This window comes from Blennius ocellaris (assembly GCF_963422515.1).
Source record: "Blennius ocellaris genome assembly, chromosome: 12".
NCBI lineage: Eukaryota > Metazoa > Chordata > Actinopteri > Blenniiformes > Blenniidae > Blennius > Blennius ocellaris.
Genome location: NC_137661.1, coordinates 18,065,355 through 18,080,287, shown reverse-complemented (window position 1 = coordinate 18,080,287; position 14,933 = coordinate 18,065,355). Strand labels below are relative to the sequence as shown.

Below are 14,933 nucleotides of genomic sequence, written 5' to 3'. Positions count from 1 at the left end.
TGTTTTGCATCATTCCAGTCATTTCTTTGCATCTTGTTAATTTTGTTCTCTTTCTCTTTTTCTGGAACAGTGAAATAAACCGACTGGATCTGGGTCTCACAGTGGAGGTGTGGAATAAAGGGCTGATCTGGGACACCATGGTGGGAACCTTATGGATGCCTCTGCGCAACATACGGCAGTCCAACGAGGTACAGCCTCCCTTTCTCTCTCTGGCTCAGACCTGAGCTTTCATTGGCTACACTTACTGTACACTAACCCTAATCATCGAGCCCGAATGATGAAAATATGAAGACAGTAGATTTATGTGATTGTTTTTCAAATCAAACTAAAGATGTTAAAATCCTCATGATTTGCATTTTCTTGGTCTGTTTATTATGACCAATGAGAACTTGTCTGTTTTGGTTTGCGTCTTACATTATTATATGTGTGAGCTTATATTTAAAAGCTTCGACATCGGGACCATCGTGTCATGGAACCTGTTAGTAGGTGGGACATGTTAAACAGAGAGTGAACATTTTGTTTTAAGATGTGTTGAGTTTGAAGCGGGAACATGAACCGGGTAACAATTTGGTGGCCTTACGACTTGGTCAGACTATCTTCAAAACCGCTGCTGGTGGAAGTGTTCCTGGCCTGTAGTGGTCAGTATTTATCAGAAACAGATTATTTATCACTGTGAACTTGTGACCACGTCCAGCTCAGGCTAGTTGTTACACGTGGTACACTGGAGGAGTCACCCCTCAACTTAAAGTAGTCAAGGGATCTATAATGTGCAAAGTCATACGAATGAAGAAGAGAGAGAGAATTCAAATGTGTGCCAAAACCTATATCTATGATATAACGACTGCTAGTTTTGTCATATTTCTGTACCTGTTTGTCTTTTCCAGGAGGGTCCAGGTCAATGGTTGACACTGGACTCCAATGTGATCATGGCTGAGAATGAGATTTGTGGAACCAAAGACCCGACCTTTCACAGGCTGCTGCTAGACACGCGCTTCGAACTGCCACTAGGTCTGGCCTTCCTGATCTACACACACACAGCAAGCGCACTAACAAGTCACAATGATCCTTTATAGATACTTTTTTCAGTCATAATATTCCTGTTTGTCAAAATTTGGATGCAAAGATAAGAGAAGGATATTTTTAAAATATGACATCAATACTACAAACCAGACACCTTTAAAGAGATATCCGTACGATTCCATATTTCTGTTTTTAAAACAAAAATAGCTCAATGTGTTCCTGAATAAACTGACAATTTCTGCACGCTGTGCGTTACTCATCAATTAATCAGTTGGTACACAGGATTGAAATGTTTCAAGCCTTTTTGGCGTTTTATGTCGATCTTTTAATTTCTGAAAACACAGGACTATTTGATAAGATTGTATGTTTGCTGTATTTGTTTATCTGGAGGCCATTATTGTCCCAAAATTAAACAAATGCTTAAAGCTTTTCAGTTATGAGGGCAAAAACCACTCACAAATCAGTCTACTTTTCAATTATTGGAATCTTTCTTTGTTTCTTTGTTTCTTTTTTAGCTGTAACGGCAAACTATATTTTCTAACCTCAGAAGAGTAAGAGTTTCTGTATTTTTGCTGTGCTGCAGACATCCCCGAGGAGGAGGCCAGATACTGGGCCAAGAAACTTGAGCAACTCAATGCAATGAGAGATCAAGATGTGAGGAGAATTTTCTCAGCGGTTCATTGTTTGTTAACAGTTGAATCTTCTCCTTCTTAATTGCTGTATTGTTTGTTTTCCACCTCGGTATGACTCTCAGGAGGAACAGGAGCGACCACTTCACGCACCGACCACACAGTGCTGTGAGTGTCACTGACTTCTTATTCATCTGTCTGTCTGTCTGTCTGTCTGTCTGTCTGAGCAGGTGCACAAGTGTGCATAGTGTAGATATGCTAGCGCAGGGTTTGACTATCTCCATGGTGCTTGTGTCTGTGTCCTGCTGATAACAGTTTACGTAATGGCAGAATAGTGGTCCACTGTAGTGATATGAACGTGCAGAAGAGTGAATTTTTCACTGAAGGCTCTATAATGGCCTTTCAGTTTATTCAAACATGCACTCATGTATGTGCTCTGATATGCCTCTCCTATGTGCATCAAAGCTTTTGGCTTGTTAAAATGTTTACAGCAATTTGCATTTCCTTTCTGCATTTCTTTTCATACTGTCAATGTGTTTAATTTGCGTTCTGAAACACTTATCTTTTTGCAGGTAATTGGAGTCTGTGGGGAGATCAACAGAGTAAGTTTATGTGCATCCGCTAATGACTTGGAGTTACACTGTAATCATTGTCCAGCTCTCACTTAACATACTGTAATTACACCATCACAAAATTGTTGGTTTTTTTTCTCAGAGCCCATAAGCTCAATATAAAAATGCATGTATGTTTCTCCACGTGTCCTGACCTAATTGTAATGTAACACACTGTAGGTAACATATTTGCTTTTATTCTGTTAATATAAATAAATTAAAAATAAAAAGATGTAAAAAACAAAATAATAATAATTTAAAGTTCAATCTTTCAAACATGAGCCAAATCCTTCTACATCTCCATTTCTGAGATAAAAGAAGATAAAATAGGATCAAATAGCTATAATAGGGATTCACATTGAGTCTTGACTTAGACTATGGGAGACGTGGCTTTGGATGTTCATTTTGGCAGGAAGGGCCTTCAATGTGAAACATTTGCCAACTGTACAACTCAAGTTGCAATGACTTGCTTTTTGCAGCCCCAGTAAAAAAAAAAAAAAAAAAAAAAAGACAAGCTGAAAACACAGTCTTAATCAGATTTTTTTTTGTCTTATTAATCAAAATCACAAACCTGTTTGTGTCTCACGCCCCTATTCTATCCACTGTGTTCATCTAAGCAGACGAGGACCCAGACAGCGCAGTCGATGACAGGGACAGCGACTATCGTAGCGAGACAAGTAACAGCATGCCGCCGCCTTACTACACCACCTCTCAGCCCAATGCGTCCATGCACCAGTATCCCATGAGGCATCAGCACTGCAGGCAGTCCTTCAATGAAGATGTGCACGAGCTGGACTACGATCACAGAGCCATGAGGTAACAGTCACACTGGAGCCATCAATTGGCCACAAACGACAAAAATGTTGTTGTTTTTTTTTTGGGGGGGGGGTTGTTTTTTTCAAGCTTAGTGTCTATCATCCACACATAGCACTCATAATGTGTATGAAACAGAGAGGTTTGATATTAAAGTAAGAATAAAAAAAACAAAACTGTTATTGTTGCATCAGTCTCCCCATTTTGAAGAAAAAAAAAACATAAAGTTCTTATGTGATTGTTTCATGTGGATTCTGTGGCATTTGTTACCGAGACTACAAGCCCACACAGCCTTGTTTTGTTTTGTTGTGTTATACATGGTAACATGTCCCACTGTGCTTTCCCCTCTAGAGAATAACCCTGGCCTCAGTATACAAGCATGCTGGGGCACAGAGTTCTTGTATACAGGTCATGTATTACGTAGACCTCTGTGGTTTTCTTTTCTCTATGGGTGTCTGTGTGCATAAAAAAAAAACATCTCACCAACTTTAAGAGCATCAGAACAAATGCATTCCACGCTGTGCAGAAAAGTTGTGATGTGTCCATAAAATGGACTACAGCAATGTGCAAAGAATTCCATGTTTAAATTGAATACCATGATGGTTGGGTGATATGGCTCTGTTTTTAAAACCTGTTTCTAAGGGGGAAAAGTCTTGTCTTATACCATATATGGATCAACAAAGTAATAGGAAGACAAAAGCTGGTTGTCGGGTTTAAATGATTTCCTCATAATTGTTTTATGATTAAATTGGGATTTATATTCCTGGTTGCACAATCATCATTCTAAGCATTTTAGATGTGTTTAGAATGGCTGCAGAGGAATGAAAGTCACATATTTCTCAGAAAATCTCAAATGGATCTTCTGACAGTTACATTTGGTAATGCTTGAACGGACAAAATACATTTTCACATTTTAAACCAAAGTGAGAGCTAAAAGAATAGGCTCACAATTTATACAAGGGTTGCTTGATATTAGAGTTCATATTCTGTACATTTCAGTCCTTTACTGAATACTTTCTTCATCTGATTTTAGAGTAAATTACAAAAGCAACCTTTGTTACTTTATGATATTATGTTACTATAAAACAAATACACATTTCCAGTCATTCGATTTAGATTGGCAGAGTGTAAAAACTTTACTGACTCGTATTAATGTTTAATTATCTTTCAAAGAAAGACTATGAGGCGTTTGATGTTTTAGAGACCGTCCTGGCCAAGCATCTCTGTGGTCATATGGTACATTAAAGAGACAAATTTAGCATTTCATCCTCAGCCTGGAAGAACACAGCCTCGTTTGGTTACAACTTTCTGTAAAAAGAATTGTTCTGAGCTCTACTGATGCTCCTCTCCTACCTCTTCCTTCCCTCCTGCCACCCCTCCCACCCCCCCCCCCCCCCCCCCCCCCACCCCCGCTCCTCTTACCAGACGCTATGATAGTTTAGACTCGGCCACCAACGGGCGCAGCGATATCGACTCAGGCTCAGGGTCGAGCCGTCGCACCAGTCGTCAGTATTCACTAGACAGTAGGCACTCGCTGTCCGATAGGTGGGTCTCTGTACCTCCTCTCCGACTTTTCCTCTTCTTCTTCCTCCTGCTCCAGCCTGTGACTCCGTCTCGCTGTGACGTCAGTGGTGGACTTGTCCCGTCCTCCTCGCTCGCTGTGCTTTTGCATGCATGCGCTCTTACCCTATCCTTGTTTATTCTATCTTCTCTATTTTATTTTCAAATGGAAAATTATTGGTGCTGTATTTATCTTTATCTTTACTCTGTCCTTGATTAAGAATCACAAATACGTTATCGCATACTTGTCTTCAATTGTTAGAGGTTTCGTGCAGCGGTTTGTTTTCATGCGTGTGTGGGTGACTGATGGGATGTGTGTCAGTGTGTGCTGTGTTATAAAAGTGAAAGACAGAGAGGTTAATTATCAGTCGGAGTTTGTGGAAATACCTCTGTGAGTCTGTGTGAGTGTGTGTGTGTGTGTGTGTGTGTGTGTGTGTGTGTGTGTGTGTGTGTGTGTGTGTGTGTGTGTGTGTGTGTGTGTGTGTGTGTGTGTGTGTGTGTGTGTGTGCATCTGTTGTCATGACAGCTGGTTATTACAGCCTCAAGCTGTATGTGAGACATTAAGGAGGGCCCTGTCTTATTCTGGGTGTCCCATACTTGGTAATTATACACATTTCATTTCCCCTTGAGAGACAGCAGGAGGGTGTCAGCTCAATAATGAGGCCCCAACTGAGAGGGCAAGACAGATTACGTTCATTTTTATTTTGTTGGGATATTTTAAATCTTTTTTTGTATTGTTTGTGGGGTGGGGGTGGTAAATATGTATTCAAGCTCAAGCCTTATGCAAGTGTCTGTCACTGCCACTGTTAGCCTTTGTGATAGCTGAGGGTGAGAGAGAGTGATAGTGAAAATAGGTGAAGAATAAAAACAAAGGGGGGGTGTTGTAACTGTGAGTTTATGTGTCCATTCATTTTCAGTGTGTATTCCTTCTGGCTTACAGTCCAAGGCTATAATGCAGATTTCTCTTTCACTGCTGCTGTACCAACATGACTGTAACAAAAGAGGAAAGCGTGCGTGTGAGCGTGTTAAAGGAATAGATTTTTTTTTTTTTTTTCTGTGTCTCAAATCTCTCTCTGACTCATGGTCTGTCTTGGTGTCTGATAGCCTCATTCATCACAGCCACTAAATATTATTCACACATTTGTTCCAAAATAATTAATATTTTTGTCCAGCCAGGCTGCTAAAGTGCCTTCTTCTTCAGGATTTTTGTTTTCATTGAATGAGCTTATCGATGACAAATCATAAAAATGTGTCCTAATGTAATTGTAACTGTGCTTTGGTCTTGCACATTTCCTGTTTGTGATCTCGTATCCATTGTAACTTCCCCAACCACTGAAAAGATGAAAAGTTATATAAACTCAACACTGGCCTCTCCTCTAGTCCTTCATTATTTTTTTTTTTTTTTAATCTTTCCTTTTGGCTTCAGCTGTGGTGTACCTGGTACCAACCAATCTATTTTATTACTTCTCTGACATCCCCCTCTTTATTGTGCCAGAGTGAAAACCCTCATGGTTCACTCTTAAATATGTGTTTGTGCTCATCCAACTCATATTTCTGTCTCCTTCTCCAGTCCGACAGACAGCCGTTACGCCTCATCAGGTGAGCTGAGTCGAGGCAGCTCTCAGCTCAGCGAAGAGTTTGTTCCCGAGGACGGCGAAAGCTTGCGAGGTTCAGAGTTCTACGACGAAAACGACTCCTACCACTCTTGCCACTCCTCGGTCAGCTATGGCAAAGAAGACTCTCCCGGCTGGGATGGCGAGGACAACCAGGGCGTCTACAGCGATGAGGGAGGTTATCTTAAAGATGGAGGGGAAGAGGGAGCGCTGTATGAAGAAGAAGAGGGAGGCATGTACCCAGAAGAAGGCGAGTACCACTATGAAGATGAGGAAGAGATGCCCTATGAAGAAGATGAAGATATGTACCCACTGGACGTCACGCTCAGTGAGGACCAGGAGCCTCCCTACACCCCCACACCCACAAGCACCGCCCCCACCCTTATGCCCCCCTCTGATGGCCTGTCCTCCACCAGGCCACCGTTGGAGAAGCAGCCGTCATTGTATCAGCAGCGTGCTGCACAGGATCAGCTGCAGCCTCCGAGCGCAGAGTCGAGTTTACCGCCCGTTTCACAGGACACCACGCTGCCACCGGCGGAGGCCACCAAGCCCCCTTTCACATTTCCACAGCAGGATGTGTCTCTCGCAGCTGCTTCCACACCCACGACCACGTCACAGGTTCCAGCTCTGGACGCCAAGCCTCTGGAGCCAGTGTTTAAATCTGAGCCCAGTCTGGAGGAGCCTTTGCCCCTGGAGCAGCCTCCAGCAGTAGAGAGCGTCCCACCGGCTCCTGAAGAGAAACCAGAGGAACCGCCTGTCCCAAGGTGAACACAGTTTGTGCATTTGTCACTTTAACAGAGACAAAAATAAATCCACACAGGGTTTATGATTGCTATTATTTCAGGTGGATACACTTTTTTTGATCCTAAGGAAAAATGGAATTGCCTCCTGCCCTGACACACTGATATATAAAAAAATCATAGCTGCAGGATGTTATGTTGGACTAGGGACAAGCAATGTGTTCTCGATCCATTAAGGCTTTGGGGTCATGATGATCAAGACCCCAAAGCCTTTGAAAGTACATTTTAACATAACACAAATGTCATTTTGGACAACTACATTGTTTATTTTATCATTCAGAGTGAATTTACAACACGCTAAACTGCTATTATCTCACTCAGTATGGTCTCCAAATGTATTCTGGATAATTGAAATTTGATCATGTGTATATGTAGCATATCTGTTCTAAATACACAAAGCAATCAGTTTGCAAGTAACATTGTTATTTCTAACTGTGATGACAGTTTTCCGAAGAGGGAAATAATGGAACCTGGTCCTGCTCGAGCCAAGGCCAACTGGCTCCGACTTTTCAGTAGAGTGAGACTTCAACTTCAAGAGGTACCGCCTAGCACTGTGTGTGTGTGTGTGTGTGTGTGTGTGTGTGTGTGTGTGTGTGTGTGTGTGTGTGTGTGTGTGTGCGTGCGTGCGTGCGTGCGTGCGTGCGTGCGTGCGTGCGTGCGTGCGTGCGTGCGTGCGTGCGTGCGTGTATGTTTCGGTGATCGTGTGCATTCGTCATGTTGGATATTACATATTTTCTTTATCGCTGCTTGGTTCATATTTGCTGACTTCTTGCATCAGATCCTGCATGTTCTGCCGGTATCCCTCCCCCCCTTTTTGTTAACCTGTCTTTTGTCCCAGCTCTGGTTAGTATTGTGTTGTGTTTATATGATAGTCTCGTTTTATCCCTTGTTTTCTTTTGCCATTTCATGATTTTCTTTTCAGTTGTTTACCATCCTCGTAGCGATTTGCATGTTGTCCATTCTGATTACCCGTGGCAGGAGCAGACTCTCAGGTGGGTGTGGCCAGTGTTACTCCATGTGAGTTATATAGTAGGCAACAGCCTATAGATATTTACAGAGAGCCAATAATCACATAGGAAGTCTCTGGCAGCCTGCTATGTTTCATTTTCAAGAACTGGCATTTTTATCAAACTGGACTATTTCTGTGCCTCAGTGTGACGTTAGTATCAGTGCTGCGTGTCATTATTTGAAAAAGCAAGTAGACAATGAAGATGGCTTTCAATAATAGAGCAGATAGAAGGAAAAGAGTGATTATATGGATAACCATCTGGCTGTATCCTCTACTACTGTCTCATTCAAGCCCACCGCTAATAATCGCCACCCTGACTAAGAAAGATACAACTCAGCGACACCACGCTTCTTATTTTGCCCCATTTTATTTCATCTAGAATTTATACAAGTGATTTTACTTTAAAAAAAAATAGTAAATTCTGAGAATATATGCCGTTTGTAATGGTTCAATGTGAAACCTATGAAAGAGATTTTATTTTATAGTTCCTAACATGAAGATCAAATAAAATCACCAACTATTACAGTATGCTTCCCCTGTTTCAAGCTGCTCATGTCAGTGCATCATGTTTCTGCCTGCTTTTTCTATCTCTTTATGTCTACAGGCTCGAGGAGAAAGTGTTGGGATTGCATCTTTGCTTTTATCAGCAGGGTAAGTAACAATGATGCTGACACTACTCCGGCTTTTACAAATATATCTGTTGTCCATGGCTTTAATGTCTGAAAGCATCTGTTCTATAATTGATTTATGGCAGCCAAGTTCAAGTTTGCAACAGCAACAGCAGTGATATGAAGCTAATGCTAGGTGCATGTTTTGTCTCCAGGATGGGTGGAGCTTTGTACAGCATTGACAGCATGCCAGATCTCAGGAAAAGGAAAGCTATGCCTCTGGTCAGAGATCTGGTGAGTTGTTTGCACTAATCTCTTTATATTTTCCAGATTTAGTCTCTCACGTATACCAAGTCCATCTATCACTCAGTTTGGCCCTCAGTACTCATCCATAAAGCCACTTCTATTTTCCTCTGCTTTCTTTAACCTCCCTTTTGTTCTTTGGCATAATCCTACATCAGTTAAGCTTTTTTAGGAGCCATTCTCAGTATCTTTTAACTCTCTACAAAGCAGTTACTCTACTAATAGACCATTTTTTTTGCTGTTCAAGCCAATCAGGGTGAGCTACAAAAGCGAGAGGCAACTGGCATGGGTTAAAGGTTTCCTCTGATTGACGCCGTCATATTGCTGACCTTTTATTACCCCACCCTGCCGTCTTCACCCATGTTTCTTGACTATTAGGAATATAACACTATAAAATAAACGTATACAATACGTATACGTAATAATGTGTTTCTTTGTACACTGAACAAAACTATAAATGCAACTGTTTTTGCTCCCATTTTCCCCTAGCTGAACTCAAAGATCTAAGACTATTTCTACGTTCACAAAAGGCCTATTTTTCTCGAATATTGTTCACAAATTTGTCTAAATCGTTGCTAGTGAGCACATCTCCTTTGTCGAGATATTCCAACCACCTCACAGGTGTTGCATGACAAGATATTTATTAGACAGAAGTATTATTGTAAAAGTGTGCCTCAGGCCATGTTTACATGTGCCCGTGTTTTTACAAAAACTGAGTAATGGTGTAATAAGTCCAACGGTGGCAGGAATTTATATGAAGATGCATTTAATTTTTCACAATAAATCCCAGAAGCAGGATTTCCCCAGTCCTTTTTTATTCTCTATAGAGCTCTGGATGCTCATATTTCAGACAATTTTGCGTATAAAGATGAGTTTTATTCACCCCGACAGTAAAAATAATTTAGCAGAGGTTGGGATATGTAAATCATTGTACATCCACCTCCTCCAGCCGCAGCCATTAGCACTTTGCTGAGAAGCTAAAATTCACATTCATGAATGCATATAAGGCTTAAAATACATCTCACAACATATGATGTAATTCACAGAGATACGAGAAAAACAGGAATGTAAAAAAACTAAATAAGGAATACTTAAAAAAAAAAATCTAAGTATTATGATTTTTGATCTATTAACAAATATTCCAGGAAACAGAGAAGGCCAATATTGATAACCAGGGGTACCTGGTGGCTGGTTTATGTCTCCTGTTTACGACACAATGGTTATTCTTATATACAAATAGTTAAAAAAAACATACAGGAATATTTTCCAATTCATAGCTTTAATGCAGAAATACACTGTACAGTGAACACAAAGCCCCGACTCTTCATTTCAGCTGCCAAGCTAAACTCCGTGTCCATTCAAAGCTGCTGCACAAACAGGTAATTAGCTCAAATGACTGTTCTCATTAATTAATAAATAGCAGCCCCTAAGCAATGACAAGAAGACACATGCAGCTGCACACATGGTTATTTTTCTGTTTTACTCTTGTGTGTAGTCACTCTCAGCTTGTCAGTGTGCCTCAGGTAATTGGTTGGACAAGGGAGGACACTGGCTCAATACGCACCCAGAATTGTTTCATTCAGATATCAAATGATTTGCTCGAGTTGTAACGGGGACTTTCCCAACAACTATCGACGCATCTATGCTTTTCTCAGTAGTTCTTTAATTTCCTTTCAATTTTAAATATTCTGTCTTCAAAAATATATAAAATGCTTTTCTAATAATAATTCTCTTCTCTTACTCCCAACATCGTATCATAACCACAGGCCATGGTGAGTCCCCAAAATAACATTTCCTTTAGAAATACCTTGAGTAGGTTGTGAGATTGCATTGCCTTCCTAATATGTGCAAACAGATCTTCTTCACAAAACAAATCATTTTAAGTGCTGCAGCTGTCATTTATTGCAACTAAGAAAACTGTGCCAGTCGTGATTGTAATGATACGCATAGCCTCATAGACTTCTCAGATATTAGTCTTGATATTAAAAGATATTAAAGTGAGACTTGAGGAAAAACTGACCCTTTCTCTCTATGAAACAATGACAGTCCTTGGTCCAGAATTCCAGGAAGGCCGGTATCACCTCAGCGCTGACGTCCAGCACCCTGCACAATGAAGAACTGGTCAGTCCACCTTTATCTTGAGTGTAGAAGCTACACGTTTGAAAAAGCTCTCCTCCAGATTAAAGGCTTCACAGCACTGACCGTATTCTTTTTGTGCCCTTGCAGAAGAGTCACGTCTATAAGAAGACCCTCCAGGCTCTCATATATCCCATCTCCTGCACCACTCCACACAATTTCGAGGTGTGGACCGCCACCACACCCACTTACTGCTATGAGTGTGAGGGACTTCTGTGGGGTATTGCTCGCCAGGGCATGCGCTGTACCGAGTGTGGAGTCAAATGCCACGAGAAGTGCCAGGATCTACTCAATGCTGATTGTCTCCAAAGTAAGAAATCTGTTTGGTCATCTTCCTTGTTTGTTTTTTTTTAACCTATTTCCGCATCAATACTTGACTGATTTGAAATAAATTAAGATTCAATCTGGCCTAAACCTAAGCTCGAATAGACAATATAAAGACAAAAACCACAATGGAAGTGAGCGAACCTTTTGTAGTTTAAGTGAGTCTTGGTTGATGAGAAATTATTTTTGCAGAATGGTTGTATGCCTTTTGCATCTGTTTCATTTGTGTTGTGGCATATCCATTAGTGTTATATCATGGTGACTCTTCTTCACAATAATATATCAAGGTTTATTCTTGTCATATTCTGTGGGTCTCGTTTAATATGATCAGTATAGTAGTGTTGGTGTGTGAGCATGCAATGGCCAAAGGTGCTCTCAGATGTTGGACCTTTTCTGAACTTGTGTATTTCATTGGCCAGTTTTTAAAATCGTGGGTTGGCTCATCTTGATGTTAGTCAAAGCCAGTGTGGCTGTATGTCCGTAAATTCCAATAGCATAATTTGTAATCAATCATATGGTCATCTCTTAGCAATGAAGAATTTACGTTTTTCTATTCTACTCTACTCTACTCTATACTATTCTATTCTATTCTATTCTATTCTATTCTATTCTATTCATCAGTAGCCATTTAAAGATTTCACATCATAATATATTTTTCTTGATGTAATATTGCTCTTGTGTAACCAGCAGTTTGCTTTTAATTGTGAGTTTAAAGCTGTTTGTACGTATGTGCTGTTCAGCGAAAAGACGAGGTGGCATAAAACTCATTTTGCTGACTTCATGTTTTAGACTTCTTGCTTTGTCAGTGCTATTTTTTCATAAGTGTGAACCGTACCATTTCATCGATGATGTCTACTTGTCAGTGCCAAGCACAGAGTCATCCTTCTTCTCTTCTTCCTTCCATTCCTCCTTCCTTATTTTATGTTTTCTTGAGAGGATATTAAAATTCATTTGTCTTTTGTTGTCATCTGGTCGTCTCCTTCCGCCTCACTTTAAAAAAAAAAAAAAAAAATTATAATAGCTTTGAAAATATGTCCGCCTCTCATTCATGAAATATAGCCAAATTCTTCAAGACCTAAATGCCTTTTCTCTCTTCATAATAAGAAGGGTCTTTCATCAAGTCTTTCTCATATTATATCTCTTGTATTCATACAATCCATCCATCTCATGTACGGCTTTACATAAAGTAAGGTACAGGGTGCTGGAGCAGATCCCACTTGACTGTGAGCGAAGTACAGGTCATCAGTTCATCACAAACAATGACAGAGTCATAGACTCACATGTATGGATAATTTCATTGTCCATAGTCAACCTCAAACATGTGGTTTTAGATTGCAGGGTTTAACTAGCGTATCTAAAAGAATTTCACTGATGCACATGCAAATTTGACATGGAAATGTCTGGTAGGCAAAACGACTACCCACTGCACCACTATGTGGCTGGACTCTGCATCTATTTGGTTTGAATGTACTTCTTTACAGTTTTTTTTTTTTTCCTTGCTTACCAGGAGCTGCAGAGAAAAGCTCTAAACATGGTGCAGAGGACCGAACCCAAAACATCATTATGGTTCTTAAGGACCGCATGAAGATCCGTGAGAGGAACAAACCGGAAATCTTTGAACTCATTCAGGAAGTGTTCGCTGTTGTCAAGGCGACCCACGTCACCCAAATGAAGCAGATCAAACAGAGCGTGCTGGACGGTACATCTAAATGGTCGGCCAAGATCAGCATCACAGGTGAGAGGGTGCTGAGTACAGTAACTTTGAAGGGAACTGGCCATGACGGTCAGCATCAACGTCAGGGGAGACGGCGTGTGTCAGGTGCTTGTTTCTATGAAGAGAGACAAGCTGCCATTTTTTTGTGCAGGGAACACAGGTGGCATTTATGGGGCAGTAGAGCAGAAGGACAGATGAGTGGAAAAGGCATCTGTCTGCATGTGCACACACACACATTTATGTTTTTTTTTTTTTTTGTCTTCGCAGTGTTGTGTGCCCAGGGTCTACAGGCCAAGGATAAAACCGGTTCTAGCGATCCATATGTCACCGTCCAAGTGGGAAAGACAAAAAAAAGGACAAAGACCATATATGGCAACCTCAACCCTGTCTGGGAGGAGACTTTTAATTTGTAAGTCACACATTTGTGGAAAAATACATCAAATACTTTTTTCATCGGTTTAATTTGTCATACTTTACAGAGATTCATCTTCCAAAACAAGCCATTAAAAAGTTTTACTGCAACAATTTCAAGATAAGTTATTGGAGCTGGAGTGATTGTGCCTGCTGCCACCAGACTTGCCCTCCAGTTGACTCTTGTTAGAGAATTTATTGTGTACTCTTGTACGTTTCCTGTTTTGTAATATTTCCTCACCAACCTTTGAAGAAAGAACTTTACAATTTCTGCCCTTGGTACCGTCCTTGAATATGGCCGTTCCCTAATCACCATGGAGAATCACCTAGAACTAACTTAAAAGAAAAAAATAAACATTATGGATAAAATGTTTTTAGCAGTTAAAATTCCTAATATTCATGATTATGATTTAATTCAGTAAGTTTTGTAGCAGTAGGTTAACTCTCTGATTCTCTCTGCATAGTGAGTGTCACAACTCCTCAGACCGCATCAAGGTCCGGGTGTGGGATGAAGATGACGACATAAAATCCCGCGTGAAGCAGAAATTCAAACGAGAGTCGGACGACTTCCTCGGTCAAACCATCATCGAGGTCCGCACTCTGAGCGGAGAGATGGATGTCTGGTACAATCTGGGTCAGTCAGATTTACTGTTCGATTTCTCTCCTGATGCACTTAGATTTAAAAATTTTAAAAAACGGAACTTAACTGTTGTGGTTTAAAGCCTGGTAACAGTGTGTCCCTGTGTTTTGTGCTCTTCACAGACAAGCGCACGGACAAATCCGCTGTTTCTGGAGCTATCCGTATGCACATCAATGTAGAAATCAAGGGAGAGGAGACAGTCGCGCCATATCACGTCCAGTACACCTGTCTGCATGAAGTGAGCTCCGGTTTCATTGTGGGAATTGTTATTCAAGAAGTTTAGTCCTTGAATGCAGTCATGATTTATTCTAAATGAAATTGAGAATACACCAAATAACATACATCAACCACTACCTACATTTATGGAAGCATGCATTAATTGTTCAATATTACTGCTGAATCCCAAACCTTATTTTTCCAGCCCTCATCTGTGTCTCACTCTGTGCACGTCAACGTACCTGAGTGCATCTTTGTGCCAAACTGTCCTAATGAGCTGGGCTAAACAAGTTCATTTATTTGACTGATATGTACTCGCGTAATTGATCCTTTGCTCGTTGAATTTAGGATTAATACTCTGTGAAGTTTTGCGCTGCTCTCGTCTACACAGATAAGGACCACATCCAAGACACCAGATGCACTTCGGTTGTTGTGGCTCTGTGCAGAAAACCCTGCTGATTGATTGCAGGCCCATCACAGCTTCACATGGAGTCATTACTCGGCCCATTACTCAACAGAGCAAATT

General features: G+C 40.8%; 1 protein-coding gene across 1 annotated transcript in view; it reads left to right on the top strand.

Annotated features, from left to right (window-relative positions):
* unc13a (unc-13 homolog A (C. elegans)) overlaps nucleotides 1-14,933 on the top strand; it is a gene marked incomplete at both ends in the record, with an annotated part of 47,660 nt that overhangs the window by 7,331 nt on the left and 25,396 nt on the right. The window contains 16 exons of the mRNA XM_080506696.1: nucleotides 71-188; nucleotides 885-1,008; nucleotides 1,604-1,674; nucleotides 1,775-1,817; nucleotides 2,222-2,251; nucleotides 2,881-3,076; nucleotides 6,204-7,010; nucleotides 7,491-7,584; nucleotides 8,660-8,706; nucleotides 8,879-8,957; nucleotides 11,013-11,087; nucleotides 11,193-11,412; nucleotides 12,934-13,161; nucleotides 13,408-13,549; nucleotides 14,016-14,185; nucleotides 14,314-14,429. Of these exons, the coding sequence (XP_080362822.1) occupies nucleotides 71-188; nucleotides 885-1,008; nucleotides 1,604-1,674; nucleotides 1,775-1,817; nucleotides 2,222-2,251; nucleotides 2,881-3,076; nucleotides 6,204-7,010; nucleotides 7,491-7,584; nucleotides 8,660-8,706; nucleotides 8,879-8,957; nucleotides 11,013-11,087; nucleotides 11,193-11,412; nucleotides 12,934-13,161; nucleotides 13,408-13,549; nucleotides 14,016-14,185; nucleotides 14,314-14,429 (2,560 nt within the window). The remainder of the gene's footprint in view (nucleotides 1-70; nucleotides 189-884; nucleotides 1,009-1,603; nucleotides 1,675-1,774; nucleotides 1,818-2,221; nucleotides 2,252-2,880; nucleotides 3,077-6,203; nucleotides 7,011-7,490; nucleotides 7,585-8,659; nucleotides 8,707-8,878; nucleotides 8,958-11,012; nucleotides 11,088-11,192; nucleotides 11,413-12,933; nucleotides 13,162-13,407; nucleotides 13,550-14,015; nucleotides 14,186-14,313; nucleotides 14,430-14,933) is intronic.